Source organism: Watersipora subatra, chromosome 9 (genome assembly GCF_963576615.1).
Source record: "Watersipora subatra chromosome 9, tzWatSuba1.1, whole genome shotgun sequence".
Classification (NCBI taxonomy): domain Eukaryota; kingdom Metazoa; phylum Bryozoa; class Gymnolaemata; order Cheilostomatida; family Watersiporidae; genus Watersipora; species Watersipora subatra.
In genome coordinates, this window is record NC_088716.1 from 63,068,572 (window position 1) to 63,096,503 (window position 27,932).

The 27,932-nt window shown below is 39.0% G+C and overlaps 1 protein-coding gene across 3 annotated transcripts in view; it reads left to right on the forward strand.

Moving 5' to 3' along the window:
- The window catches only part of LOC137405429 (dystrophin-like), a 77,333-nt gene that overhangs the window by 43,908 nt on the left and 5,493 nt on the right, over positions 1–27,932 (forward strand). Inside the window, exons 15-31 of one of the 3 annotated variants that reach the window (XM_068091687.1) lie at positions 3,135–3,307; positions 5,449–5,605; positions 6,067–6,199; positions 6,687–6,907; positions 8,774–8,946; positions 11,156–11,311; positions 11,488–11,624; positions 12,113–12,281; positions 12,741–12,868; positions 15,221–15,378; positions 15,727–15,893; positions 16,389–16,500; positions 17,763–17,908; positions 18,161–18,178; positions 20,905–21,051; positions 21,782–21,904; positions 27,211–27,414. In XM_068091687.1, coding sequence (XP_067947788.1) covers positions 3,135–3,307; positions 5,449–5,605; positions 6,067–6,199; positions 6,687–6,907; positions 8,774–8,946; positions 11,156–11,311; positions 11,488–11,624; positions 12,113–12,281; positions 12,741–12,868; positions 15,221–15,378; positions 15,727–15,893; positions 16,389–16,500; positions 17,763–17,908; positions 18,161–18,178; positions 20,905–21,051; positions 21,782–21,904; positions 27,211–27,414 — 2,522 coding nt within the window. Of the gene's footprint in view, positions 1–3,134; positions 3,308–5,448; positions 5,606–6,066; positions 6,200–6,686; positions 6,908–8,773; positions 8,947–11,155; positions 11,312–11,487; positions 11,625–12,112; positions 12,282–12,740; positions 12,869–15,220; positions 15,379–15,726; positions 15,894–16,388; positions 16,501–17,762; positions 17,909–18,160; positions 18,179–19,654; positions 19,679–20,904; positions 21,052–21,781; positions 21,905–27,210; positions 27,415–27,932 lie in introns of all 3 variants that reach the window. The other 2 variants (XM_068091686.1, XM_068091688.1) reach the window with 2 other exon arrangements.

Consider the following 27,932-nt stretch of genomic DNA (forward strand, 5'->3'; position numbering starts at 1 on the left):
GGTGTACATCGCACACAAGTCCGCTATAACAGTCATTGCGCAAACACAAGCTCTCCTGATAGCAATCAGAGTGTGTTAGATGGAACTAGCTATAGCGGCATCTCTGCCAACAATAAAAGGAAGAAGCCAAGCTGCGGTAGTGTGGGGAGACAAGTGAGAGATGGGACGGAGAGTATTGATACTTTAGACATGAACATATGTAAGTCTCCTGAACAGCGGGTCGTTTTGGATGATATAAGATGGCTGGAATACCAGCTACAGATGGTGAGTGGGCTGGTAGATACTGGTATTGTTTGATACTTGAGGATACATTCTGAGTAAGAATTCTGACTGAAGTATTAGCATGTACTGAGCTGGTGTAGGATCTATATGGATGTAACCCTTTGAAATGCTAAATCTTTGTTGCATTGTAAAGAACAAAGTAACTTTACCTAAACATTTACCTCATATATTCCGGGCGTCTGTTGTGTTCTCTTGAGCCCGCGGGTATGTTCTCAAGAAGTAACCACAGAGTTGTCTAGCGTTAGAATAATAAATTCTTCAGCATTTAAGATCGCTGTTGCAGCACCGCAAGAGATTTAATTACATAAAACTTGTTAACCTGAGAGCTGTGCAATAGGTGTCTAGCAAAGAGATCATTGATTACCTAGACAAGGCTGTCAAGGTGCCCTTAGGCCACCATTAAACACCTAGCCATTAATTATTCACAACAACGCGTGTCACCAAGTTTGTAGCTCAACTGAGCTAGTATACTGTGCCAAATTTCTCTCATTTCTGCCCTTTTACCCTTTGAAAGTATTTCTCTCAGGTGGTCACAAATCTTGGCGTTTTCAGTTTCTTGGCAGGCTGAAGCTTAGTGCTTTTAACAGCCTGATGAGGGCTGCTTTTCACAGGAGTGAGTTGAATGCAAGGCCTACCTATTATAGCTGTCTATAGGTAGGCCTTGCATTCAAATCACAGGAGTGAGCTGAATACAAGGCCTACCTTTAGCTGTCTATAGCTCCGCAACTCCATTTTGGTTGTTTACAATTGATAGGAAGTATTGACTTCTACCGGGGCCCCTTTCCGATTCTATTTACCAGTATTGCTGCCTGATGTTTGAAATTTAATTGTTACTTTCTCCAGACTGACTTAAATCAGCTTCAGACACTGCCCTGGCTGTATTAGATTACATGTGCTAGCAAGGTTGAAGTTGAACGAGTTTGGGGAGATGATTATGTCAATATATTAAGGCCTGTCATTTATGTTGGTAATCAATTGCAGACCAATATACCATATTCTCATGAAATTCTCATGACTTTCACTAATCATGAATGAGGTCTCATGTTATAGTTTATATGATATACATACTAGTAATCATAGGTAGAATATCATGTTATAGTTCACATGATATACATGCTAGTAATCATAGGTAGTGTATCATGTTATAGTTCACATGATATACATACCAGTAAGCATAGGTAGAGTATCATGTTATTAACAATTTCCACCGATAGTTCATAGGATCGACCTTTGTGTTACCTTTGTCATTATGGCTGTTCTAACCAAGGTCTGACCATAATGTAGATAGCAACTTGATCCTCTACCATTTTGTAAACAGCAGTATTTTTCTAGCCTAGCTCCTTTTTCCTCTGACAGTGTAGTACGGGGAGCTGCGCTGCATCCCTTTCTTGTCATGCGTATTATATTAGGAAGAGTTGTAGATATTATGACATCAGTTTACTCTCTGTTGTGATAAAGCATTGCATTTTAGTAGCTCAGCTGGGTTGGATTAGTTATCACTGCTGTTATGTTCATGAGGTTACATAGAAGTAGGTATCTACTTGACATGTCTATACTGAACGTACTGATTTATTGTGTCGATTTTACTATTTTGTTTGCTTATTGGATCAGGCAGAGCACTTGCTATCTTTCTATTATTTTTTGTTTCATCGCGAGTATTATTCCATTTTATCTTTCCTATATTTCATTTTAAATATATTGTTTACATATAAGCATTACCCGCTTGCTTACCTGTCTTACTTACCCGTCTTACTTACCCGTCTTACTTACCCGTCTTACTTACCCGTCTTACTTACCCGTCTTACTTACCCGTCTTACTTACCCGTCATACTTACCCGTCTTACTTAACCGTCTTACTTACCCGTCTTACTTACCCGTCTTACTTACCCGTCTTACTTACCCGTCTTACTTACCCATCTTACTTACCCGTCTTACTTACCCGTCTTACTTACTCGTCTTACTTACCCGTCTTACTTACCCGTCTTACTTACCCGTCTTACTTACCCGTCTTACTTACCCGTCTTACTTACCCGTCATACTTACCCATCTTACTTAACCTGTCTTACTTACCCGTCTTACTTACCTGTCTTACTTACCCGTCTTACTTACCCATCATACTTACCTGTCCTACTTACCCATCTTACTTACCCGTCATACTTACCTGCCTTACTTACTCGTCTTACTTACCCGTTTTACTTACCCGTCTTACTTACCCGTCTTACTTACTCGTCTTACTTACCCGTTTTACTTACTCGTCTTACTTATCCGTCTTACTTACCCGTCATACTTACCCGTCTTACTTACCCGTCTTACTTACCCGTCTTACTTACCCGTCTTACTTATCCGTCTTACTTACCCGTCTTACTTATCCGTCTTACTTACCCGTCATACTTACCCGTCTTACTTACCCGTCTTACTTACCCGTCTTACTTACCCGTCTTACTTACCCGTCTTACTTATCCGTCTTACTTACCCGTCATACTTACCCGTCTTACTTACCCGTCTTACTTACCCGTCTTACTTACCCGTCTTACTTATCCGTCTTACTTACCCGTCTTACTTACCCGTCTTACTTACCCGTCTTACTTACCCGTCTTACTTATCCATCTTGTCTTGCTTGATGATTGAGTATTACTGTTTGCTAATTGCTGTTTGCTAATTGCTATTTTCATTGTACATTGTCGCTGGTTGGTTACTTGAGAGCATAGACCTTTTAACTATACAGTATAGTTATTAGGTCTATGCTTGAGAATAACTACAACAATACAATAAGAGAACAAGATGGACCAAACTGGGACTGTGAGCGATAGAAGACAATTCTTATTATAGTTAGTTTCTTTGTCATTCTCCAGGATCTCCAGTCACAGATAGAGGCTCATCAACGACAGCATGAGCTTCTCAGGCTGACAGGGAAGAAGATGTCTAAGGGAAGTGATAGCTCCCTCGATGGCGAAGATATCGCAAAACACTTGGATGACATGAACAAACGGTGGTCACAGCTGAGAGCCAAAACCTTACAAATCAGGTGAGGGTTGCTGTGGTTGCTGCTAGTCAATGGCTATGGCTTTTAGTTCATCGGGCTAGTGTCGTGAGTTGAATTAGAAATATACCCTGTTTAGTATCTGGTTTGTTTTTAATGGAGCATACTAGTTAGTTATATAAATTAATTGCCAGCTTGTCTCTTTGGTCGAGTACCTGCACTCGGATGAGATGCTGTCTCTTTGGTCGTGTACCTGCGTTGGGATGAGATGCTGTCTCTTTGGTCGAGTACCTGCACTCGGATGAAATGCTGTCTCTTTGGTCGTGTACCTGCGTTGGGATGAGGTGCTGTCTCTTTGGTTGTGTACCTGCGTTGGGATGAGGTGCTGTCTCTTTGGTCGTGTACCTGCGCTCGGATGAGATGATGTCTCTTTGATTGTGTACCTGCGCTTGGATGAGATGCTGTCTCTTTGGTCATATACCTTCGCTCGGATGAGATGTTGTCTCTTTGGTCATGTACCTGCGCTCGGATGAGATGCAGTTTCTTTGGTCGTGTACCTGCAATGGGATGAGGTGCTGTCTCTCTGGTCGTGTACCTGCGCTCAGATGATATGCTGTCTCTTTGGTTGTGTACCTGCGCTCGGATGAAATGCTGAAAAAAGAAAGCGGGTCTAGCCAGACAGAGAGGCTCAATCGCCTATATATTTGTAGTTTTTAAACTCTTTATTCAAGTTGTAGCTCAGCACTCGTGTGGTGGTTGAAAAATGAATAATTAAATTGAATATCTGTTTATAAAATTGTTGTCCCTTATCAAGTCAAGAGAATGCTTGTTGGTAAGAGCAAGCCACTTTTGAGAGTAATCGTCGCACAAGATAAATGGAATAGGAATTGAATATTGCTTTACTCTGGTTGGCAGCGTAGAAGTAAAAGACACTCAAGAGAGATGGAAGTGTTGTTGTGATGGTTTATTCCACCCCACCGTATGTATATACATCAGTGTCATGGGTCAAGGCTGCTCAGGGGTCAAAGATGCTCATTGGGTGAAATATATAGAGCAAGTTTTGAATAGTTAGAAAGGGTGGTCAATACATATTGTTCAACTATTTTGTATGTTTAGTCAGAATTGTCAATCTTTAGAGTTTGAGATAAAATCAGACGCGTATATTGTTTAACTATTATTTCTGCCTTTGTGGTCTTTAACTCTCTAGCTAGACTAGTTAGTTAAAAACTGACCAATTAGATGCCTAGTTTCATTATCGCCCAGTTCAAACTAGCCCTGTTAATTTTGAAACGTATCCAGTTTTCAAGATGTCAGCTGGTAATAGTACTTATCAACTCTTGAAGACCCCATTTCTGGGTTTGTTTAGATGTTTAATCCATTTGCTCATATTAGTACTACTAGTCTCCTGTCAGTTCAAGAGACAGATGAGTTTTTAGGTGAATAGAGCACAGGCTCCTCTTCACATCACCTCAGTGATAGCTTGTGCTCCTACATCGATCTCTCTGCCACTATTGTTCCTGTCTAAAGTAACATCTTATAGGAAGGATAGTTTCCTTCCATAAATGTTCTTTTGTGTTGTCTGCCAAGATAAGAGTGGTTTTGCGTACAATTGTAGGAATAAGTATTTCACTCTAATGTACTACTTATTGCTGACTGCTCAGAAATGCACCATGTTTCCATGAACTGATTAATCTGCAAGTTTCCGTCTTTCATTGATAAAAACGGCAAAACAAAAATTTGCAAGTCAAGCGAGTTTTTCACTCGCATAATTTTACCGAATGTTTCATGCTTGCAAAAGAGGGAAATGGTGCTTGCGAATGATGCACAACAAAAAGCTATTCCATTTGGAACATTTCTCACACTTCAGTCGGTCTTATTTCGATTTTAGCAGTTCTGAATGGGTTGTTATAACCCTTGGCATAGGAATCTTTATTTTTTTTAACAAAGCCCCCACGTTAATCCACAACATGCTGATGTCCACTGAAACACTTATCACACGGTAACGTGAGCACAACTCCAAATCCGTGTCATGGAAACAGGAATAGTCTTATCTTGCTACAAGGTTTCTACTAATAGTAATCAGCACAACAGTAGAAATTGATAAAAAAGAAGGCAACTCTGAGTTTTATCGAAATATGAGGTTTTGGCCTAACAGACCAATATTTATAATTGTTTTCTACACACAGGTGTCGATTGGAGTCAAGTATGGAGCAATGGACAGAGCTTCTGACTCGCTGCCGACAGCTCATCGAGTATCTAAACAGCAGAGAGAATGCCTTGATTGCTGCCAGGCCTGTTTCTGACAGCCTTGAGGGTGTAAAGCGGCAGAAAACAGATCATGAGGTAAGATAAAGGTTATAAATCAACCGTGATTGTCTCCACCTACGTATCTCACTGGTGCACATTACAGCTATTCATGTCATCAAATCAATAATATATTTATTTACTGTTCTTCTTTCGTATCATCACACCTGAGTCTGAAAAGCATCGAAAGTGCTTTGACCTGTGATACAATTGCTCACTACTCTCAGTCGAAAGACACGATATGGTGAACTTGCTGCGAGTAGTCTGTGTTTAATTTACTCCATATAGTAGGATCAGTGTCATTGTAACCGACTGTTGACAGGAACATATTGCCATGGTGGTAACACAGCAAACAGCATACACCATACACCATACTAATGGAGATCAGCCCTGTGTATGGTCTAGCGTGAAGCTCTTCGTTGGCACTATTTTTCTATACTAACTAGATCGGCTTCTTCACAAATGGTGTCAGTTTACAAAACAGTTTGGTATCATTGCAGGAATGGAAGTTACAACTAGAGAGTAAAACTTCTGACTTTGAGCTTGCAATCTCCACCGGAAGGTTCTATCTTGAACGAGAAGGGGCAGACAGGAGACTGAGCTCGGCGAGCTGTGATAGCCGTATTATGGATGGTTAGCATTACTGACATCTTTGTTATAGCCTTTCATTGTTTCACTGTATACCGAAGCTTGGAGCCTTTTTTGCGACTTTTATAAAAACTGTTTGTAAACCTTTTGATATATTATTCAGATAACTTTATCTGAATAAACCATTATAACTTTCCACATTGACTAGCATTTTAGTGCTTCATGCAAGCTTCGTGTATTTCATGTATCGACGTATTAAACTTATGACTGATTGGTATAGCTCTTCATTTTTACATAATTTTTGATACGGGCAAGTCAAGAGCATTGTGCAGATAACTCCTATTAGCAGTAGTTCAGCTATTATATCTAAATTGATGAGCAGAGTGAGGCTATTAAATTACCGATTGCTTGTTTGCTTTTCAGCTTGTCTTGGATATTTGCTATTACTCAATGTGCTCTGTTAATCATTCTCACTGTTTGCTGTCAGTTCTTGTATTTGCTTATTATTACCATTTATAAGGCCTGACTGTAGAGCTCACCATAGAATCTCCCGATGCAAAGACAGTTATAAAGAACATCCGTAGACACATTCGTTTGCTCAATCAGAAGTGGCTGGAACTACATAATAAGTCGGACCGCTGGTCCAACCAGCTGCTGACGGCGCAGAAGAACCTCGAGGCAATTAGTAACTTGACCAGCCTCGCTCTTCGCGAGCTTAATGAAGTTGACAGCAGCCTCCAGTCTTGGAAACCGGTAAGTTTCGACTTCATGCTGTTTGTTTCTACATTATTGTAAGAGTAAGTCGGAGATTTGTTACACCGTAGATATAAAACAGTGAGTTTATCATCGTCTTGAACTAAACAATTCAGTTATGGCTGACACCAGCATCGACCTGTCATCCTGTGTACTAGATGAGACATGCACCATCAGACTAAGGCTCAACCTACGGTATGTAGTAACTTTTACAATACCATTCATTCGCTCAACTGGAGTTTTGGGTCATGAATATACTGTTTTTGTTTTTTTAACAAAATTTGAATTGACTTAAATTTTTGCCAATAAACATAGTTTATTGCAAGTTTTGATATAAGTTTATTTATTTTTTCGGCAATTGACTAAATATTTCAAAATCTAATGTGATCTGCGGATGAAAATAACTTTCAGGAGCTGAAAAAGATCAGGTCTCAAGTAGTTTATCAAGTTATAAGTGAAGTGTCAAGTCTGTCAAGTCAAGTGTCAAGTCTGTTATAAGTGGAGTGTCAAGTCCCTGCGATTAATAATTTGTCTTACAGCTTAGCCCCATCCTATATTTTCTACGTGAAGGCAGCATGGCATCAGCCTTGCATTTGATTGGTTCACTCGGCTGTAGAATTGATAGTAAGATATTCTTTTTGTTTGTTATTAAATTGTTATCACTACTCTGCTTGTTTTTGAACTAAAACACATTATTTTAGTCAAGCATAATATAATTGTTTTGTATTTTGTTTGTTTACAAACATTAGAGTAGAATGTACTAGTTAAAAGTTTCAGTGTCAAAGGTTCAAAGGTGAAGGTTCAAAGGTGAAGCGTAGTTGTGGGCACACGGCAGTTGTATTGTTGCTGGTCCTGTCATCGCTGATTGTGGCTACCAAATTGCCCTGGAGTTAACACAACTTTAGCAGTGTTTGACTACAAGCTGAGTTGTGTTAGAGAGGGGGGTGAAGTTGAGCTATTCAAGTGCCTCGTGGAGGTGCAAAGGCGGACTCGCAATTTTTAATTAGTAATACTATTTTTATTTAGTTTATTATAAAACTAGCTTTAGAGTTGTCTCTCTTGACTTTGTTTGTGCAGTAGTGCGCCCCAGTTCTGTTGAAACATTTCACAGTTGGTTTAGTAATTGTTTATCCGGGGAAGAGTTCCTTAACTGCAGCAGATCAGCTCCACTGAGTCACTCTTGTCTCTCCGTCGTGGTGCTATGTGGTGTCTGTTGACAGTCTAGGTTAACTAACAACATCTTGCTCTCTCTCTCTTTCTCTTTATGTCTCTCTCTCTTTCACATTCTCCCATGCAAAATGAAGACTTGGTTCAGCTGTTATATTTGTGTGCTTAAGAATGACTAGGACAGGGTACAAGGTACAGGGCAGAGTAAAAAGTTTTATAAACATTTTATAGTGGGCAGGTGATCTTACATGTATATACACAACGTCATCACACAGCGTCATTACACAGCGTCATTCACCTTATCTCACAAAGTTCTGCTAAGGCTAGAATTCCCTCTATGATCAACAATCTTAGTGACATAAAATTTACACCAAGTTGGCCATTCAGTTTTTTACTGATTATTTTGCCAACTGTTGGCTCTGGGAAGTTCACCATATTCTATGTTGCTACTTGTCATACATGAATATTTCATGTATGACAAGTAAATAAAAGGTAATTAAGGACCATCAAATATATTATCTCGTATTCTAATCATTTGATAGTCCAGCTAGATGGGTGATGTCACTGTACCATGAAACTTCAAATTAGCCTCATAGCTGACCGCTCAGTTATATTCTAGTAGCCAAACATTAAGTAACGATGTTGTAGCCTTGTAGACAAGGTCTGTTAGTGATATAAGTGTTGTGTCCTCTTACACAGGCTGAGAACATTCTCATGTCAGACTTACCAAGACATCTTACCACAGTCCGATCGATGAGACAAAAAAATGAAGAGGTAGCGGAACAGATAGCCAAAGCTAAGGCAATCGTCAGAAATCAGGACACACCTGTCAATATGGAGACCAAACAGTTGATAGTTCGCATCGCGGAGAGGTTTGTACAGAGTCACTTCAATTGCTTGCGCTCAGCATTTGACCGTGTGATTAGTTACAATGTATGTCTTGGAGCTAGTGCTTAGTGTTTGTAATGAGCAACTGGAAGAGCACAACTCTCATGAAGACTTTTATAACTTGTAAGAATATGTTATTATTGGACTCTACAACTTTTGCTTTAAGATTTAGTTGGTTGTATATCATATACACGCCAAACCATTCTATATCATGAAGTACATAGTCACAAGCATAGAGTATACAGCTACTATCATAGAGTATACAGCTACTATCATAGAGTATACAGCTAATATCATAGAGTATACAGCTACTATCATAGAGTATACAGCTAGTATCATGGAGTACACATCTACTATCATAGAGTATACAGCTAATATCATAGAGTATACAGCTAGTATCATAGAGTATACAGCTAGTATCATAGAGTACACATCTACTATCATAGAGTATACAGCTACTATCATAGAGTATGCAGCTACTATCATAGAGTACACATCTACTATCATAGAGTATATAGCTAATATCATAGAGTATACAGCTAGTATCATGGAGTACACATCTACTATCATAGAGTATACAGCTAATATCATAGAGTATACAGCTAGTATCATAGAGTATACAGCTAGTATCATAGAGTACACATCTACTATCATAGAGTATACAGCTAATATCATAGAGTATACAGCTAGTATCATAGAGTATACAGCTAGTATCATAGAGTACACATCTACTATCATAGAGTATACAGCTACTATCATAGAGTATACAGCTACTATCATAGAGTATACAGCTACTATCATAGAGTATACAGCTACTATCATAGAGTATACAGCTACTATCATAGAGTATACAGCTACTATCATAGAGTATACAGCTACTATCATAGAGTATACAGCTACTACCATAGAGTACGTGGTTAGGAAAGGTTAGGCAACTATTTAAGATGATTATCATGGCTGTCAGTCTTGTTAGAGTGGAGCCAAGCTTTATACCAAACATCCCAGTAGCCCAGTTCAGCTTCTGTCTCTTCTCTTTAGTTTGACATACCAGATGTCCATTAGCCCTGCTGTTGCTCTTTTTATCAATGATTTCTATCTCTGACTCAATTCAATTTAAAATACCTAATTGGTTGCACTGGGAATTGGTTGACATTCTACCAGTGGCACTGCTTATATAAAAAGACTGCCGCCCCGTTTCTCTGGTAATCTAAGATGGCTGCTACAAGAAACCTGTCGGACATCGTGTCGTTGTTTGTGCAGCAAAAGAGGCAGCTCGCTGAAAAAACGGTTAGCCGTGGTTTGTATCAGACCCTAGAGAGAGTTGAAAGTGCGAAAAAGTTATTTTTAGAGAGTTGTAAAAGCGGTTCTGTGCAAGTTAGGCGGGGAAGTATTATAAGCCCCAACCTTATCGACTTCAAAGGCAAAGAGTTTGTTCCCTTTAGTGGACCTTCTGAGGCCAAGCGGTAAGGTATACAGCCTCTCGATTTGCCAGTTTGTTCGTCTACCTTATTCATCAGTTTGCTCGTCTACCTTATTCGTCAGTTTGCTCATCTATCTTATTCGCCAGTTTGCTCATCTACCTTATTCGCCAGTTTCCTCGTCTACCTTATTCGTCAGTTTGCTCATCTATCTTATTCGCCAGTTTGCTCGTCTACCTTATTCGTCAGTTTGCTCATCTATCTTATTCGCCAGTTTGCTCATCTACCTTATTCGCCAGTTTCCTCGTCTACCTTATTCGTCAGTTTGCTCATCTATCTTATTCGCCAGTTTGCTCGTCTACCTTATTCGCCAGTTTACTCATCTACCTTATTCACCAGTTTGCTCGTCTACCTTATTCGCCATTTTGCTTGTCTACCTTATTCGCCAGTTTGCTCATCTACCTTATTCGCTAGTTTGCTCATCCACCTTATTCTTATTCGTCTTTACTTAGGTATTCCTTTATGTTCATTTTCATATTTCAATTTCGCTAATAATACTTCAATAGTTTAACTAATGCTTGTGTTATGTATCCTGGTCAACAGGAGGTGCCAACTGAGCTTGTACATTAGAAACCGGTGTGTTCCTAAACTGGTTTACTATGGCAATGCTTGAAACAATATCGTGTGACAGTTTTAATGGCTGATGAAACCATTATGTTGAACTCGCAGAGCACAGCAATAGCGCATATTAACATGATAATGCTGCCTCTTGTAGGCAAGAGAAGGTAGAGAAACAGCTAAGCGACAGAGACTCGGAGCTCGTCAAGTTAAACAGGTCCCTCGTGCCAGAAGTGAATGATTTGCTACAGGAGTCAGTCAGCAGGCCTTATGAGAGGGCAATAACATCTGCTGGTGTCCCTTACTATATCAAGTGGGTACAACTCTCGATTGAAATTTCATGCCTTGCAGCTTGGGTATGAAGTCTTGGTTTTTGTTGAATACACATGCTTCATATTGGACCACTTCTACAGGTGGGCTTTATAATTACCGACTTTTACAGGTTCACTTTGTTATTGCTGACTTAGTAAATATCTCAATTCTTTGCAGCCATGACAAGAAGACGACTCAGTGGGACCACCCTGAAATGGTCGTGCTGCTCGCTGACCTATCAAAATTCAATAGCACGAAATTCTCTGCCTACAGAGCTGCACAAAAATTACGGAAAATGCAGAAAACACTTGGCCGTGAGTTACTCGTAGTCTCCATTTTAAAACACTTGGCTATGAGTTACTCGTAGTCTCCATTTTAAAGAAACTTGGCTGTGAGTTACTCGTACTCTCTATTTTAAAACACTTGGCTGTGAGTTACTCGTAGTTTACAGTTCACTAGACATTCACTAGGCATGTTTGTTAATGCAGATGTGTGTATGTTATGAGATGCATAATAACACGCTAGGTTATACTGTGATTATTACTCGGTATAAGTCTGTTTAGGGTTTACCTCATTGACTCTCAATACAGCTTTTCATAGCCCGTGTCCTAACAATTCACCAGCCCTCCACAATTGCTTTGGTCTCTACCAGTCTCAAGTAGACAGTATCAAACTTCTAGCATTTCCCATGCTCCGTTTTTCCAAATATTTTTGATTACCTTTAGAATAAGTACTTTTATAGTTCATGCAAAAAGACACTAGATGTATGTTCAACTCATGCTAGTATATTTTGCTGTTTTAGTGAGCTCTGTACGGTTGAAAGACGTCATTCGCTCTTGCCAAGAACATAAAATTATTTCTTCTGACAGTGAAGAGATAATTGATATAAATCTCATTGTAACCTGTTTGAGAGATCTGTTTGAGCATCTAGCTGATGAAAGGCATGCTTCAGGAGTCAATGTTCCATTGAGGTTCGTTAATTACAGGCCTTTAGGCTTTGTACCAGCATCAACAAAAATGACACGATGGACATGGCATGAGTATTCAGGGCGAATAAACTAATCCTACAGTTCATAGAACACTATTTTATCAAAACATTATGTTGTTATGTCTATATTCTAAAGTAGTCTGATTATGTCATGATACTCTATTGTAATGTATATATTCTAAAGTAGTCTGATGATGTCATGGTACTCTATTGTAATGTATATATTCTAAAGTAGTCTGATGATGTCATGGTACTCTATTGTAGTGTATATATTCTATAGTAGTCTGATGGTGTCATGATACTCTATTATAATATATATATTCTATAGTAGTCGAATGATGTCATGATACTCTATTGTAATGTATAGATTTTAAAGGCATCTGTTCATGCCATGAAGTTTTTCTTAAAATGTATGCTATTCATAATGACTTTTTTTTCTTAGAATTGATCTCACTCTGAACTGGTTGCTTAATGTCTACGACTTGGGACGTCAGGGGAAACTCAGAGCTTTTACCTTTCAAGTCGGGCTTGTCATCATGTGCCGTGGGGCAGTGGAGGACAAGTTTAAATGTGAGCATGTTGTCACACTTTCGCTTACTGTTCTTTCGTGTATTACTCTCACTCACCTGTAGTATATTCTCTCATCTATTACTCTCACTCACCTGTAGTATGTTCTCTCATGTATTACTCTCACTCACCTGTAGTATGTTCTCTCATCTATTACTCTCACTCACCTGTAGTATGTTCTCTCATCTATTACTCTTACTCACCTGTAGTGTGTTCTCTCATGTATTACTCTCACTCACCTGTAGTATGTTCTCTCATGTATTACTCTCACTCACCTGTAGTGTGTTCTCTCATGTATTACTCTCACTCACCTGTAGTATGTTCTCTCATGTATTACTCTCACTCACCTGTAGTGTGTTCTCTCATGTATTACTCTCACTCACCTGTAGTATGTTCTCTCATGTATTACTCTCACTCACCTAGAGTATGTTCTCTCATGTATTACTCTCACTCACCTGTAGTATGTTCTCTCATGTATTACTCTCACTCACCTGTAGTATATTCTCTCATCTATTATTCTCACTCACCTGTAGTATGTTCTCTCATGTATTACTCTCACTCACCTGTAGTATATTCTCTCATCTATTATTCTCACTCACCTGTAGTATGTTCTCTCATGTATTACTCTCACTCACCTGTAGTCTGTTCTTTCGTGTATTACTCTCACTCACCTGTAGTATATTCTCTCATCTATTATTCTCACTCACCTGTAGTATGTTCTCTCATGTATTACTCTCACTCACCTGTAGTATATTCTCTCATCTATTATTCTCACTCACCTGTAGTATGTTCTCTCATGTATTACTCTCACTCACCTGTAGTATGTTCTCTTATCTATTACTCTCACTCACCTGTAGTATATTCTCTCATGTATTACTCTCACTCACCTGTAGTATATTCTCTCATGTATTACTCTCACTCACCTGTAGTATACTCTCTCATGTGTTACTCTCACTCACCTGTAGTATGTTCTCTCATGTATTACTCTCACTCACCTGTAGTATGTTCTCTCATGTATTACTCTTACTCACCTGTAGTATATTCTCTCATGTATTACTCTCACTCACCTGTAGTATGTTCTCTCATGTATTACTCTCACTCACCTGTAGTATATTCTCTCATGTATTACTCTCACTCACCTGTAGTATATTCTCTCATGTATTACTCTCACTCACCTGTAGTATGTTCTCTCATGTATTACTCTCACTCACCTGTAGTATATTCTCTCATCTATTATTCTCACTCACCTGTAGTATATTCTCTCATCTATTATTCTCACTCACCTGTAGTATGTTCTCTCATGTATTACTCTCACTCACCTGTAGTCTGTTCTTTCGTGTATTACTCTCACTCACCTGTAGTATATTCTCTCATCTATTATTCTCACTCACCTGTAGTATGTTCTCTCATGTATTACTCTCACTCACCTGTAGTATATTCTCTCATCTATTATTCTCACTCACCTGTAGTATGTTCTCTCATGTACTACTCTCACTCACCTGTAGTATGTTCTTTCGTGTATTACTCTCACTCACCTGTAGTATATTCTCTCATCTATTATTCTCACTCACCTGTAGTATGTTCTCTCATGTATTACTCTCACTCACCTGTAGTATATTCTCTCATCTATTATTCTCACTCACCTGTAGTATGTTCTCTCATGTATTACTCTCACTCATCTGTAGTATGTTCTCTTATCTATTACTCTCACTCACCTGTAGTATATTCTCTCATGTATTACTCTCACTCACCTGTAGTATATTCTTTCATGTATTACTCTCACTCACCTGTAGTATACTCTCTCATGTGTTACTCTCACTCACCTGTAGTATGTTCTCTCATGTATTACTCTCACTCACCTGTAGTATGTTCTCTCATGTATTACTCTTACTCACCTGTAGTATATTCTCTCATGTATTACTCTCACTCACCTGTAGTATGTTCTCTCATGTATTACTCTCACTCACCTGTAGTATATTCTCTCATATATTACTCTCACTCACCTGTAGTATGTTCTCTCGTGTATTACTCTCACTCACCTGTTACAGTAGTATATTCTCTCATGTATTACTCTCACTCACCTGTAGTATGTTCTCTCATGTATTACTCTCACTCACCTGTAGTATGTTCTCTCATGTATTACTCTCACTCATTTGTAGTATATTCTCTCATCTATTACTCTCACTCACCTGTAGTGTGTTCTTTCATGTATTACTCTCTTTCACCTGTAGTGTGTTCTTTCATGTATTACTCTCTTTCACCTGTAATGTGTTCTTTTGTATAAGTGTGTAAGTTTATTACGCTCTGTCCCTAACCAGAAAGTTTGTGAATACCAGAGTACACTGCATATTTCAGACTTGCTTTCATGCCTTGGAGATGGCTCTGGTCAAATTGATGAAAGAAAACTTTCACATCTTCTTTCCGATTGCATCCAGATACCTCGACAACTTGGAGAGGCGAGTTCATTTGGTGGTGCTAATGTAGAACCTAGCGTGCAGAGCTGTTTTGAACAGGTTGGTTGATTCTTCTGTTATTCTCTAGTATTGCAGTCCTTCACATTAATCTCATATGTCGAGGTATGATTGTGATTGCATTCATCTATTAGCAGATAATTGTTCCCTGTCTTTCAAGATTTCCTCCATCATCGTAAACTCTGCACAGTCTGTCGCGTTGTCTCGCCATCTCTTAACCATCGTGTAATGTAAAACTTTCACAATAAGCAATCGAACTGGAATGATAAGTTTGTGCAGTACAATTTGCCCGATTGTGTCGTCATAAGAAGGTATTTGATAAAAACTACATTATTTTACTAATTTCAAAATTGGTATCTTCATATCTACTGCTATTCTTTTTGTTTTTAGGCCAAGTGTGCAACTAGCGTGAATAGTAAAGAATTTATGGATTGGTTAGCCTTGGAACCACAGTCTATGGTTTGGCTACCCGTATATCACCGTCTTGCCACATCAGAAAGTTGTAAACATCAAGCTAAGTGCAGCCTCTGCAAAATGAGCCCTATAGAAGGGCTTAGGTAAGCACTGCCCCAAATCATATTTGGGGCAAACCAATTTTATATCAAACCGACTACTGTTTGTCTTTCGGTGTTTTAGTTTATAAATTTATGAAATATTATGTTGTGAGCTTCATTCTCTCGTCTCTACACAAATTTAATACTTGCACTACTAAAATCTTTTATCCACATTGTATCTTTTCTCATCAGTTCTGTTTAAAAGTTTGTTTTGCTGCCATTATTAGAGTTGTTTTGCCATGGAAAGTCTGTTTGAGCTGGGAACTATTTACATTGCTAACAGCTATCTTATTCCTCTGCCACTTTGCAGTGCTTAAGCTGGTTTTGTTTAGCGTGCGCTTAGCAACGCTGTCGTAGATATTTAGTTGCCTGTGGCGAGATTAATATTATTAATACTTACGATCCGAAGAAAAGCTTGTGGCAGTCGGACATCAACTGGAGGTTCTATTTTGTGATATATCTGTCAGAGATAATTTACTTTTGTTGTTAATTTTATAGGTATCGCTGCCTACAATGTTTCAACTTTAATCTCTGTCAAACGTGCTTCTTCGCTGGGAAGAAAGGAAAAAATCACAAGCTGAACCACCAAATGAAAGAATATTATTGTTCGGTACGTTATCAATGACCTCTAGCACTGACTTCTTCAGTGCTGACCCCTCCAGCACTGACTTTTCCAGTGCTGACCCCTCCAGCACTGACTTCTCCAGCATCGACCTCTCCAGCACTGACTTCTCCAGCATCGACCTCTTTAGCACCGACCTCTCTAGCACCGACCTCTCTAGCACCGACCTCTCTAGCACCGACCTCTCTAGCACCGACCTCTCTAGCACCGACTCTTTAGCACCGACCTTTCAAGCACTGACCTCTCTAGCACTAACTTTTCTATTACTGACTTTTGCCATTGACCTCTCTAGAACTGACTTCTAGCACCGACTTTTGTACTATTGACCTCTGTAGCACTGAGCTCTCTACCACTGACTCCTCAAAGATGTAGGCATCACTAATATCACTCAATTTTAGTACTTACCTCTCTAGCACTAACCTTTACTATTGACTTCTCTAGCACTGACCTCTAGCACTGACTTGTAGAACTGACCTCTGTAGCATTAACCTTTGTAGCATTGACCTCCTCAGCACTAACCTCCTTAGCACTGACCTCCTTAGCACTGACCTCCTTAGTACTGACCTCCTTAGCACTGACCTCTTCAGCACTGACCTTTTCAGCACTGACCTCTTCAGCACTGACATCTGTAGCACTGACTCTTAAGAGTGTCCTTTATAACTGACCTTTGTCACTAATCTCTAGCAATGATCTCTAGCAATGATCTCTAGCACTGATCTCTAGCAATGATCTTTAGCAATGATCTCTAGCACTGATCGCAGGTTTTAAGATAGCTTACAGGCTAGCTGTTAGCAAGCTGTAAATATGCGGTGAATAGTCTATATAACCATAACTGCTGGACATCTTATCAGATTCAAGAACGATACACACAGCTGCTATTAAACTTGAGGATGCATTTACTAATCAGCTTATTATAGGAATGACTGTTATAAAATGTTAGTTTGATTTACTATGAAGTCTTATATTTTAACTACAAAGGATGAGCTAATATGGCCTCTGCCGGTGACAAAGGTAGAAGTAGCATGACATCACCAACTATGTTAACTCATTTTAGGTATCGCATGTCTTTGTTTTATAGCTTCTCGGCTCGTCGTACATGGTTATGCTACCCTGAGCTTCAAGAGCTACACATTTATTTCACTATACACCCTTGTACGGCACCTCATTTAGTTCCACTTCATTGTTCAGTATTATACAATCTACTTAGTGCTCCCTTTTCTTGTTACATAAACATGCTTCTGGGATTTCAGTCAACATCAAAAGATGAGATGAAGGATTTGTCTTCTCCTATGAGAAAAAAATACAGCTCAGGAAGATACATAAAGAAATATAATCCCAAAGGTTATCTTCCCATCAGCAAGCAGGTGGATGGAGACTCAACCCTTTCTCGAGAAAGGTTCCTAACTAATATTTACCATGGAGTATTACTATGGCTAGTTAAACATCTATTTATGGAAATTGATGTTTGTGGTTATTGGTAGCGGTTTATAGCTGTATGTCTTTATATGAGATCTAAGTGTAGGTATTTGCTCTTTCTGAGGTACATTCCTTACAGCGTCCCTTATAAGCTCGCTGACTTACAGTGTCTTTTAGCAGTGGCAGCATCATTGAATAATGTCCTATTTATCAAGTTTTTGTTGTTGTTCAGCAAAGTTACCGACAATTGGTGAGTAGGATGAAGCTTTTAGGCTTCACGCTTGTACATAACTTTCTGTTTAACATTTTACTTCTATGTATATAGAGCTGTCAAACTGTGTAGCTTCTGCTTCTACAATGAGTAACTTTTGTTTGCATCGCTCAAGATCCTTGGCTATTCCTAGTTTAAGGCCTGAGGGATTCTCAGAAGAACACCTAGGAGTATCTTGTTTCGTATACAGACCGTATCGTTAGTTGCTAAGGAATCCAACTTGTCTCGTATACAGACCGTATCGTTAGTTGCTAAGGAATCCAACTTGTCTCGTATACAGACCGTATCGTTAGTTGCTAAGGAATCCAACTTGTCTCGTATACAGACCGTATCGTTAGTTGCTAAGGAATCCAACTTGTCTCGTATACAGACCGTATCATTAGTTGCTAAGGAATCCAACTTGTCTCGTATACAGATCGTATCGTTAGTTGCTAAGGAATCCAACTTGTCTATACAGACCAATATCGTTAATTGCTAAGGAATCCAACTTGTCTCGTATACAGACCATATCGTTAGTTGCTAAGGAATCCAACTTGTCTCATATACAGACCGTATCGTTAGTTGTTAAGGAATCCAACTTGTCTCATATACACACCGTATCGTTAGTTGCTAAGGAATCCAACTTGTCTCGTATACAGACCGTATCGTTAGTTGCTAAGGAATCCAACTTGTCTCGTATACAGACCGTATCGTTAGTTGCTAAGGAATCCAACTTGTCTCGTATACAGACCGTATCATTAGTTGCTAAGGAATCCAACTTGTCTCGTATACAGATCGTATCGTTAGTTGCTAAGGAATCCAACTTGTCTATACAGACCGTATCGTTAGTTGCTAAGGAATCCAACTTGTCTCATATACAGACCGTATCGTTAGTTGTTAAGGAATCCAACTTGTCTCATATACACACCGTATCGTTAGTTGCTAAGGAATCCAACTTGTCTCGTATACAGACCGTATCGTTAGTTGCTAAGGAATCCGACTTGTCTCATATACAGACCGTATCGTTAGTTGCTAAGGAATCCAACTTGTCTCGTATACAGACCGTATCGCTAGTTGCTAAGGAATCCAACTTGTCTCGTATACAGATCGTATCGTTAGTTGCTAAGGAATCCAACTTGTCTATACAGATCGTATCGTCAGTTGCTAAGGAATCCAACTTGTCTCGTATACAGACCGTATCATTAGTTGCTAAGGAATCCAACTTGTCTCGTATACAGACCGTATCGTTAGTTGTTAAGGAATCCAACTTGTCTCGTATACAGACCGTATCGTTAGTTGCTAAGGAATCCAACATACTTCGGCATGCAGAGCTTGTTAAACTGAAAGTCAAAGGCTATCACAAGTAGCGGCTTTGTATTTGTAGGCGGTCATTGCATTTTGACAGCTGTAGCTCTCCCATGATTTGCTATTTATTCACTAACATACATTAGTTTATGTATTAACCTTCCTTTCTAGTCTGTCATTGATGAGTGACCTTGGGTAAGGGCTAGTGTTTCTGTTGTGCTTTTCAAACGTGTGTTTAGGTGTCTGCATAACTCCATCAGTAACTCTCCTTACTAGTCGCTCTACAATCTCCTCGCTCAGCTCTCTTTATCGCAATACTACATGTTTTAATATCTCAGTCCTGGGTGTTTTTATAGTTGTCACTTACTGGTTTTCTTCTAACACAATAGACTTATGTCTACCTGTGCATATGTATTTGGTCTATGCTTAATCACATCATTCTCTGGTTTGTCCAAGTTGTCGTTACGCTTGTTAACTCCGACTGCTTATTAAGTCAGCATGCTTGATGTGCTTGTTAAGTCAGCAGTTAGCTAAATATAGTGATTGCCTTGTGGATTCGTTTACTGTAAGTTTACTGTGTTGTCACTTAACAGCATTTCAACATTTCTTACCCCTTTTTTAAGTGTAAATTCTACACCAAAGCTATCATGCAAGACAACTGTCAAGTATAGTCACTTCAATCATGTAATCTGTCATATGTCATCACTCGTAGCCGTAAGTGATTCTTGGTATTGTCTTAACATGGTATGTCATCAACCCTTTGCTCTGTTCAGTCTTGGTATGTCTTGTTTTAAAGAAATTAGTATGTTGATGATAGTACATGTCAAGTAAGTTTATGGTAGTACATTTCAAGTAAGTTGATGATAGTACATTTCAAGTAAGTTGATGATAGTAAATTTCAAGTAAGTTGATGATAGTACATGTCAGTAAGTTTATGATAATACATTTCAAATAAGTTGATGATAGTACATGTCAGTAAGTTTATGATAGTACATTTCAAGTAAGTTGATGATAGTACATTTCAAGTAAGTTGATGATAGTACATTTCAAGTAAGTTGATGATAGTACATTTCAAGTAAGTTGATGATAGTACATGTCAGTAAGTTTATGATAATACATTTCAAATAAGTTGATGATAGTACATGTCAGTAAGTTTATGATAATACATTTCAAATAAGTTGATGATAGTACATGTCAGTAAGTTTATGATAATACATTTCAAGTAAGTTGATGATAGTACATGTCAGTAAGTTTATGATAGTACATTTCAAGTAAGTTGATAATAGTACATTTCAAGTAAGTTGATGATAGTACATTTCAAGCAAAAGGAGAAACTGTAGGTGAAAGACAGAGCCAGCAGCTCTGATTGGATGCCACTCACTGATTAGAGTTATTCCACATGTTTTGCGTCATTTTTGCAGCACACCATCCTCTCCACCCTCAATACATATACAATATGACATGAGCAGTTCTATGAGCTCTCATGATGCTCTCCCTTCTCAGGAAGCAAGTGGATCAGCGAAAGCAGACTCTGATATACATGAGGACATCGGGAGGTACGCTCACACGTAAGTACGCGAGTGATATATTTCAAACAGTGTAGACAACATCTAGGTTGTGTCCTCAGTTGTGGACAGTGTAGACAACATCTAGTCTGTGTCTTCAGTTATGGACAGTGTAGACAACATCTAGTCTGTGTCCTCAGTTGCGGACAGTGTTGACAACATCCAGTCTGTGTCCTCAGTTGTGGACAGTGTAGACAACATCTAGTTTGTGTCTTCAGTTGTGGACAGTGTAGACAACATCTAGTCTGTGTCCTCAGTTGCGGAGAGTGTAGACAACATTCAGTCTGTGTCCTCAGTTGTGGACAGTATAGACAACATCTAGTTTGTGTCCACAGTTGTGGACAGTGTAGACTGTGTTTCGTTTGGTCACTGCAGCTGGCATCCATTTGTACTAATATGAATTTCTCTCAGGTTATATGCAAAGGTTGTTGCTTGTTTGTGTGAGTCATAAGAGTGTTGGATGACTAACTTTAATAGCAGTCAGTTTTGGCGAGCGAGTACTCTACTTTAATAGCAGCAGTTTTGGGGAGCGAGTGCTCTACTTTGATAGCAGCAGTTTTGGGGAGCGAGTACTCTACTTTGACAGTTCTGTAACAACTTTGTCTTTTCTTCTACAAAGGTTGCAGCTCAGTTGTGGCTTGGTGGTCAATGATTTACCTGTTTTATCTACATTGTAGGTTGAATCGGTTGGATTTTGGTGGTCTATGATTTACCTGTTTCATATACATTGTAGGTTGGACCGGTTGGAAAGCCAAAACACAAATAATGGAAATTCTAATCAGGATGAAATCAGTCCTGCAGAAGAGAAGACCTACTCTAACACTCTACCTAGTTCTAAATCTGCCCCTAAACCTAAGTGAGTTTGTTTTTATTCACAGAGTTCATTTTAGCTCATTTATTCATTCATTCTCTAGTGGTTGTTCAGGTTGTCTTCATGCTAGGCTTCGTTCAAACCATATAACCTGTTGCCTGCTCAGGAAGTTGTCTGCTCAGGAAGTTGTCTGCTCAGGAAGTTGTCTGCTCGGAAAGTTGTCTGCTCGGAAAGTTTTCTGCTCGGAAAGTTGTCTGCTCGGAAAGTTGTCTGCTCGGAAAGTTGTCTGTTCGGAAAGTTGTCTGCTCGGGAAGTTGCCTGCTCCGGAAGTTGTCTGCTCAGGAAGTTGTCTGCTTAAGAAGTTGTCTGCTCAAGAAGTTGTCTGCTCAAGAAGTTGTCTGCTCAAGAAGTTGTCTGCTCAGGAAGTTGTCTGCTCAGGAAGTTGTCTGCTCAGGAAGTTGTCTGCTCAAGAAGTTATCTGCTCAGGAAGTTTTCTGCTCATTATTATCCACATTTTACAGAACAGTGCTGATCTGTTGAGTGACAGTTTCCTTTCCGATATCAGTGTCTGTAGAGGTCTGTGTCTGTAAAGGTCTGTGTCTGTAGAGGTCAGTGTCTGTAGAGGTCTGTGTCTGTAAAGGTCTGTGTCTGTAGAGGTCTGTGTCTGTAGAGTCAGTGTCTGTAGAGGTCTGTGTCTGTAAAGGTCTGTGTCTGTAGAGGTCTGTGTCTGTAGAGTCAGTGTCTGTAGAGGCCTGTCAAGATTCATAGCGTTCTCGTCATCTCTTATTTATGTGAAAGTCACCAACAGACTAACAGACTGTTATGCTTAGTGAAGCTCTGTGTGTACTAGCCAGCCATTATGACTTTAACAAATGGGTCAGCCAATCAGCCAATCATACAGGGAAAGTTGTGGTGATCAGCTGATGCGAGATTTCCTAGTGTTGTTCAACTTTTCTGACTATTTTTATATCACGATTACCAAACAAATAATGTAATAAATGAGCAGGGTTTTCATATCATCAGACATACAGAAGTTTGTCTTTTAAACACTCAGCACTGATATCTTTTAGCGCTGACCAGATGCCGCAAATGTTTTACAACTGTTTTTACCAATACTTGTAAGTCAAACTAGACTTTTTTTATAATGGTAAACACAATGGTAGCAAGTTCTGCAGGAAGATAATTGGAGACGCGAGCATAGTTAGAAGATAACTCTTCGTAGCTTCACAACAAGTTTAGAAAATACTGTTATGACTTGAATCACTTACAACTGGCCGAGTTTAAAACTGCAGGTACGCAGGTACGCTAATAAACAGACATTCATGAGCGAGAAATGATATCTTAGTAAAGGTTTAGCAGCAACGGTTATTGTGAAATACTTTCATATTCATGAGAGCAGCTTTTTTACTTTTCTGAAAGGATCAAGTCTGATAGGATTTGTTCAGCTAGCAAAATAATAATAATGGTTTCATGGTGCTTGATATATATTCTTTATATCTTGTCTTTTCTGACTGACTGTATTAGACGGAGGAAGCTGAGCACTGGCAGATTAGTGAAACAAGGTGCTATAGGAGTGCGTTAGTTACAGAAATATAGGTGGATAGTATGAGGCAGCCAATATAATGGGTAGTATATGTATATATAGGTATATAGGCTATGTGATCAATCCTTGTTCACCTCACTCAAAGTGTACTGTACAATAATGGGCCCTATCCTGACATGTGACCAGTTCAGACACCATCCAAATACACCATCCAAATACAGCATTCAAATACAGCATCCTCTTTGGCCTAACGCTAGATTGTGTGCTCTAGACTGTGTGTTCATAAGCAATCAGAATAAAGTAGTGAGGGATGCGAATCTATCACTAGCATTGTTTTAAGCGATCATGTATTTGAATTATTACAGAACTTTGTCCGAAATATGATATGAGACTAGAGGTGGTGTACACACATAGTTCCGAGCAATCAATAATCAAATCATAAAGGCATACAATTGGCTAGGATTGCTAATGAAATCCAGCCTGTAGTATCAGATCTAGCTAGGGATAAAAGGCATAACCTGTTGCACATCATTTGTAAATGTTTGTATTTGGCTCATCAGGAATTTATGAAAAAAACTCAAAATCGTTCTGTGAAAGTTTCTTTTAGTTTTTGAAAAAAAAAACAAATTATTGAACATGAACCTAACCAGGCTCCTTGCAAAGGTTCTTTGCAAAGGCTCCTTGCATATGTTCCATGCTAATGTTCCATGCCAATGTTCCATGCTAATGTCAGAGAAAGAAGAATGATTGTTGGTACACTGATTAGCAAAAGTTACCTTAAGACTACTTGCCCTACTATATCTGGCTGCAAGTACCGTCCTATTATCACATATTCAGTTCAAAAAAGTTAGAGATTCCTCATTCTCTTTCACCGTTTTCACCGTAGTCTGTGTAGCATCTTTATGACACCCTCTAGTAGTCTGTGTAGCATCCTTATGAGTCCCTCTAGTAGTCTTTGTAACATCCTTATGAGTCCCTCAAGTAGTCTGTGTAGCATCTTTATGACACCCTCTAGTAGTCTGTGTAGCATCCTTATGAGTCCCTCTAGTAGTCTGTGTAACATCCTTATGAGTCCCTCAAGTAGTCTGTGTAGCATCCTTATGAGTCCCTCTAGTAGTCTGTGTAACATCCTTATGAGTCCCTCAAGTAGTCTGTGTAACATCCCTATGAGTCCCTCAAGTAGTCTGTATAGCATCCTTATGAGTCTCTCAAGTAGTCTGTGTAACATCCCTATGAGTCCCTCAAGTAGTCTGTATAGCATCTTTATGAGTTCTTCAAGTAATCTGTATAGTATCCTTATGAGTCCCTCAAGTAGTCTGTATAACATCCTTACGAGTCCTTCAAGTAGTCTGTATAGTATCCTTATGACTCCCTCAAGTAGTCTGTGTAACATCCTTATAAGTCCCCCAAGTAGTCTGTATAGCATCCTTATGAGTCCCTCAAGTAGTCTGTATAACATCCTTACGAGTCCTTCAAGTAGTCTGTATAGTATCCTTATGACTCCCTCAAGTAGTCTGTGTAACATCCTTATGTCTCCTTCAAGTAGTCTGTGTAACATCCTTATAAGTCCCTCAAGTAATCTGTGTAACATCCTTATGAGTTCTTCAAGTAGTCTGTATAGTATCCTTATGACTCCCTCAAGTAGTCTGTGTAACATCCTTATGAGTTCTTCAAGTAGTCTGTGTAGCATCCTTATGAGTCCTTCAAGTAATCTGTGTAACATCCTTATAAGTCCCTCAAGTAATCTGTATAGCATCCTTATGAGTCCCTCAAGTAGTCTGTGTAACATCCTTATGAGTTCTTCAAGTAGTCTGTGTAACATCCTTATGAGTTCTTCAAGTAGTCTGTATAGTATCCTTATGAGTCCCTCAAGTAGTCTGTATAACATCCTTACGAGTCCTTCAAGTAGTCTGTATAGCATCCTTATGAGTCCCTCAAGTAGTCTGTGTAACATCCTTATAAGTCCCTCAAGTAGTCTGTGTAACATCCTTATGACTCCTTCAAGTAGTCTGTGTAGCATCCTTATGAGTCCTTCAAGTAATCTGTATAGTATCCTTATGAGTTCTTCAAGTAGTCTGCATTGCATGCTTATGAGTCCCTTAAGTGCTGCTTCCAGTTGAAACTATGCTGATGTTTAAATACTTTCAGCAGCCCTTTGCATGTCCCTAGCATATAATGACATCATCTATTATTGACAAATAGGGAGCGAGTGTACCCATGAACAGGTTACTAGATGAATTTGGATTGTGGCATATGCGATCATTTTGAATGAGATCTGGACAAGTTAAGGAGCTGCGTGCAAGCTTTCCTAAAACTCCCTCTAGCAGTTGTTTCACTATATTTAGAAGAGCAATCTCGCTAATCCCATTTTTAATGGGTCAATATCGATCTAGGGAGCTTTAGAAAGTGAGGAAGGCAGTAATGCTGTAATGTATACTACATGCACACCATAATTCTCTCTTGTTGAATCAATTTATTGTATAACTCGCACTTGACAGTGTACTTTCCTATCGTATGTCATTTGGATCAACTAGCGCAGTCAGATTAGACACTTTACATACCTCAGTAGCCAACAGATAGTCTTTGTGATTGATTCCTACTAGCTGAGAATAGAGATAAAGTACCTTGACATCTGACATACTCAAACAGTAGGTCTCTTATCTATTCATTCATTCGTTATTTTATCAATTACTTCTTTCCTTTTCTGCTTCCTCACTAATCCTTCTAGTTCAATCACTCTGCTGAAAATCCCAGTATGGTTAGACTCTCTAAGGTTCAAACATAGTAACCTGACAATATACTAGCTGGCACAGTTGCAGAGGGTTGACATGGAATATGGCTTTCTAGTCAGTTTTATTTTCTTAACATTAACTAAATGTAAGTAGTTGTCAATCAGTATATAGCTTTGATATCTAGTCAAACGCATTTATACTTACATGTATGAACACCGGTTTATGAAGTCTATAGTCTTGTCCTAGTTACAATATACTTATACGCATGTACTTTGAAGCATGTACAATGTATGATAGCTTAGAGTCCCTATCTCTATTTTTCTCTGATCTGTTCATCTCAAATACTCATCAACACTAATATATCTCTGCAATCATGCGTCAGTGTCAGTCATCGTATCACTTACAACTTTCAGCCTAATGAAGGCTCAACATTCTATCCATGTACTGAGTTATAGATGAGAGAGGTAAATATAATGTTAGAAAATGGAGATTAAACCATGATATTTATGAAAAGCTCATGTGACTTAGTATTGTTCTACTATTACTACTGGTTCAGTACTGCTCTCCTATTGCCGCCGGTTCAGTACTGATCTACTATTACTACTGGTCCATTACTGATCTACTATTACTGCTGGTCCAGTACTGATCTACTATTACTGCTGGTCCATTACTGATCTACTATTACTGCTGGTCCAGTACTGATCTACTATTACTACTGGTTCAGTACTGATCTATTATTACTGCTAGTTCAGTACTGATCTACTATTACTACTGGTTCAGTACTGCTCTACTATTACTACTAGTTCAGTACTGATCTACTATTACTGCTGGTCCAGTACTGATCTACTATTACTGTTGGTTCAGTACTGCTCTACTATTACTACTAGTTCAGTACTGATCTACTATTACTGTTGGTTCAGTACTGATCTACTATTACTACTGGTTCAGTACTAATCTACTATTACTGCTGGTTAAGTACTGGTATACTATTACTGCTGGTTCAGTACTGCGGTAGCAAAAGCTAAAATCATTAAATACTTGCCAGCAGCTTAAGTTAGATATCATTGTTACTGCAGCAACGATGAGCACGATATAATCGAGAGATACTGTACGAGTCTGACAGGTAATCCATCCCAAAAGTCTAACAGCCACCTTTCTCTAGAAGGTTCCGAAGGTCACTCCTCAGCCATCAAGAGCCCTATGCAGATAGTCATGTCTCTTGAAGATAGTCAAAAAACGGAACTCGAAGCCATGATCAGGGACCTTGAGGATGAGAACAGGTGCCAGCTTCGTTTAATTGACTTCTCATTACCTCACAACAGCATTTAATGTTTTTTCTAATAGTGCTGCTTGTTTTTTTCATTGAGATCATGATAGTCAAAGAACTTTTCACCTCTATTTTATCATGTTTGAATTTAGTTTTAGCTTTACACACGTGTGTGATTTTTTGCTTTGCCGTTGAATTCATGAATATTTCGCTCACGAGTTAAACAGCCAATTTGCCCATAATCATACTCGCCAGAACAAAACAGTTCAGATTGAATTAGTAGTTTTTTAGACTCACTCGTCTGACCGTATTTGTCTAGAGCTTAGACTTTAACTCAATTTTCTACCCTTTATCAAAACGTGAGAAAAAGATGCCTGTTACACCAACAGAGAACTGCTCATTTATGCAGTGCTCTAAGATGCCTGTTACACCAACAGAGAACTGCTCATTTATGCAGTGCTCTAAGATGCCTGTTACACCAACAGAGAACTGCTCATTTATGCAGTGCTCTAAGATGCCTGTTACACCAAC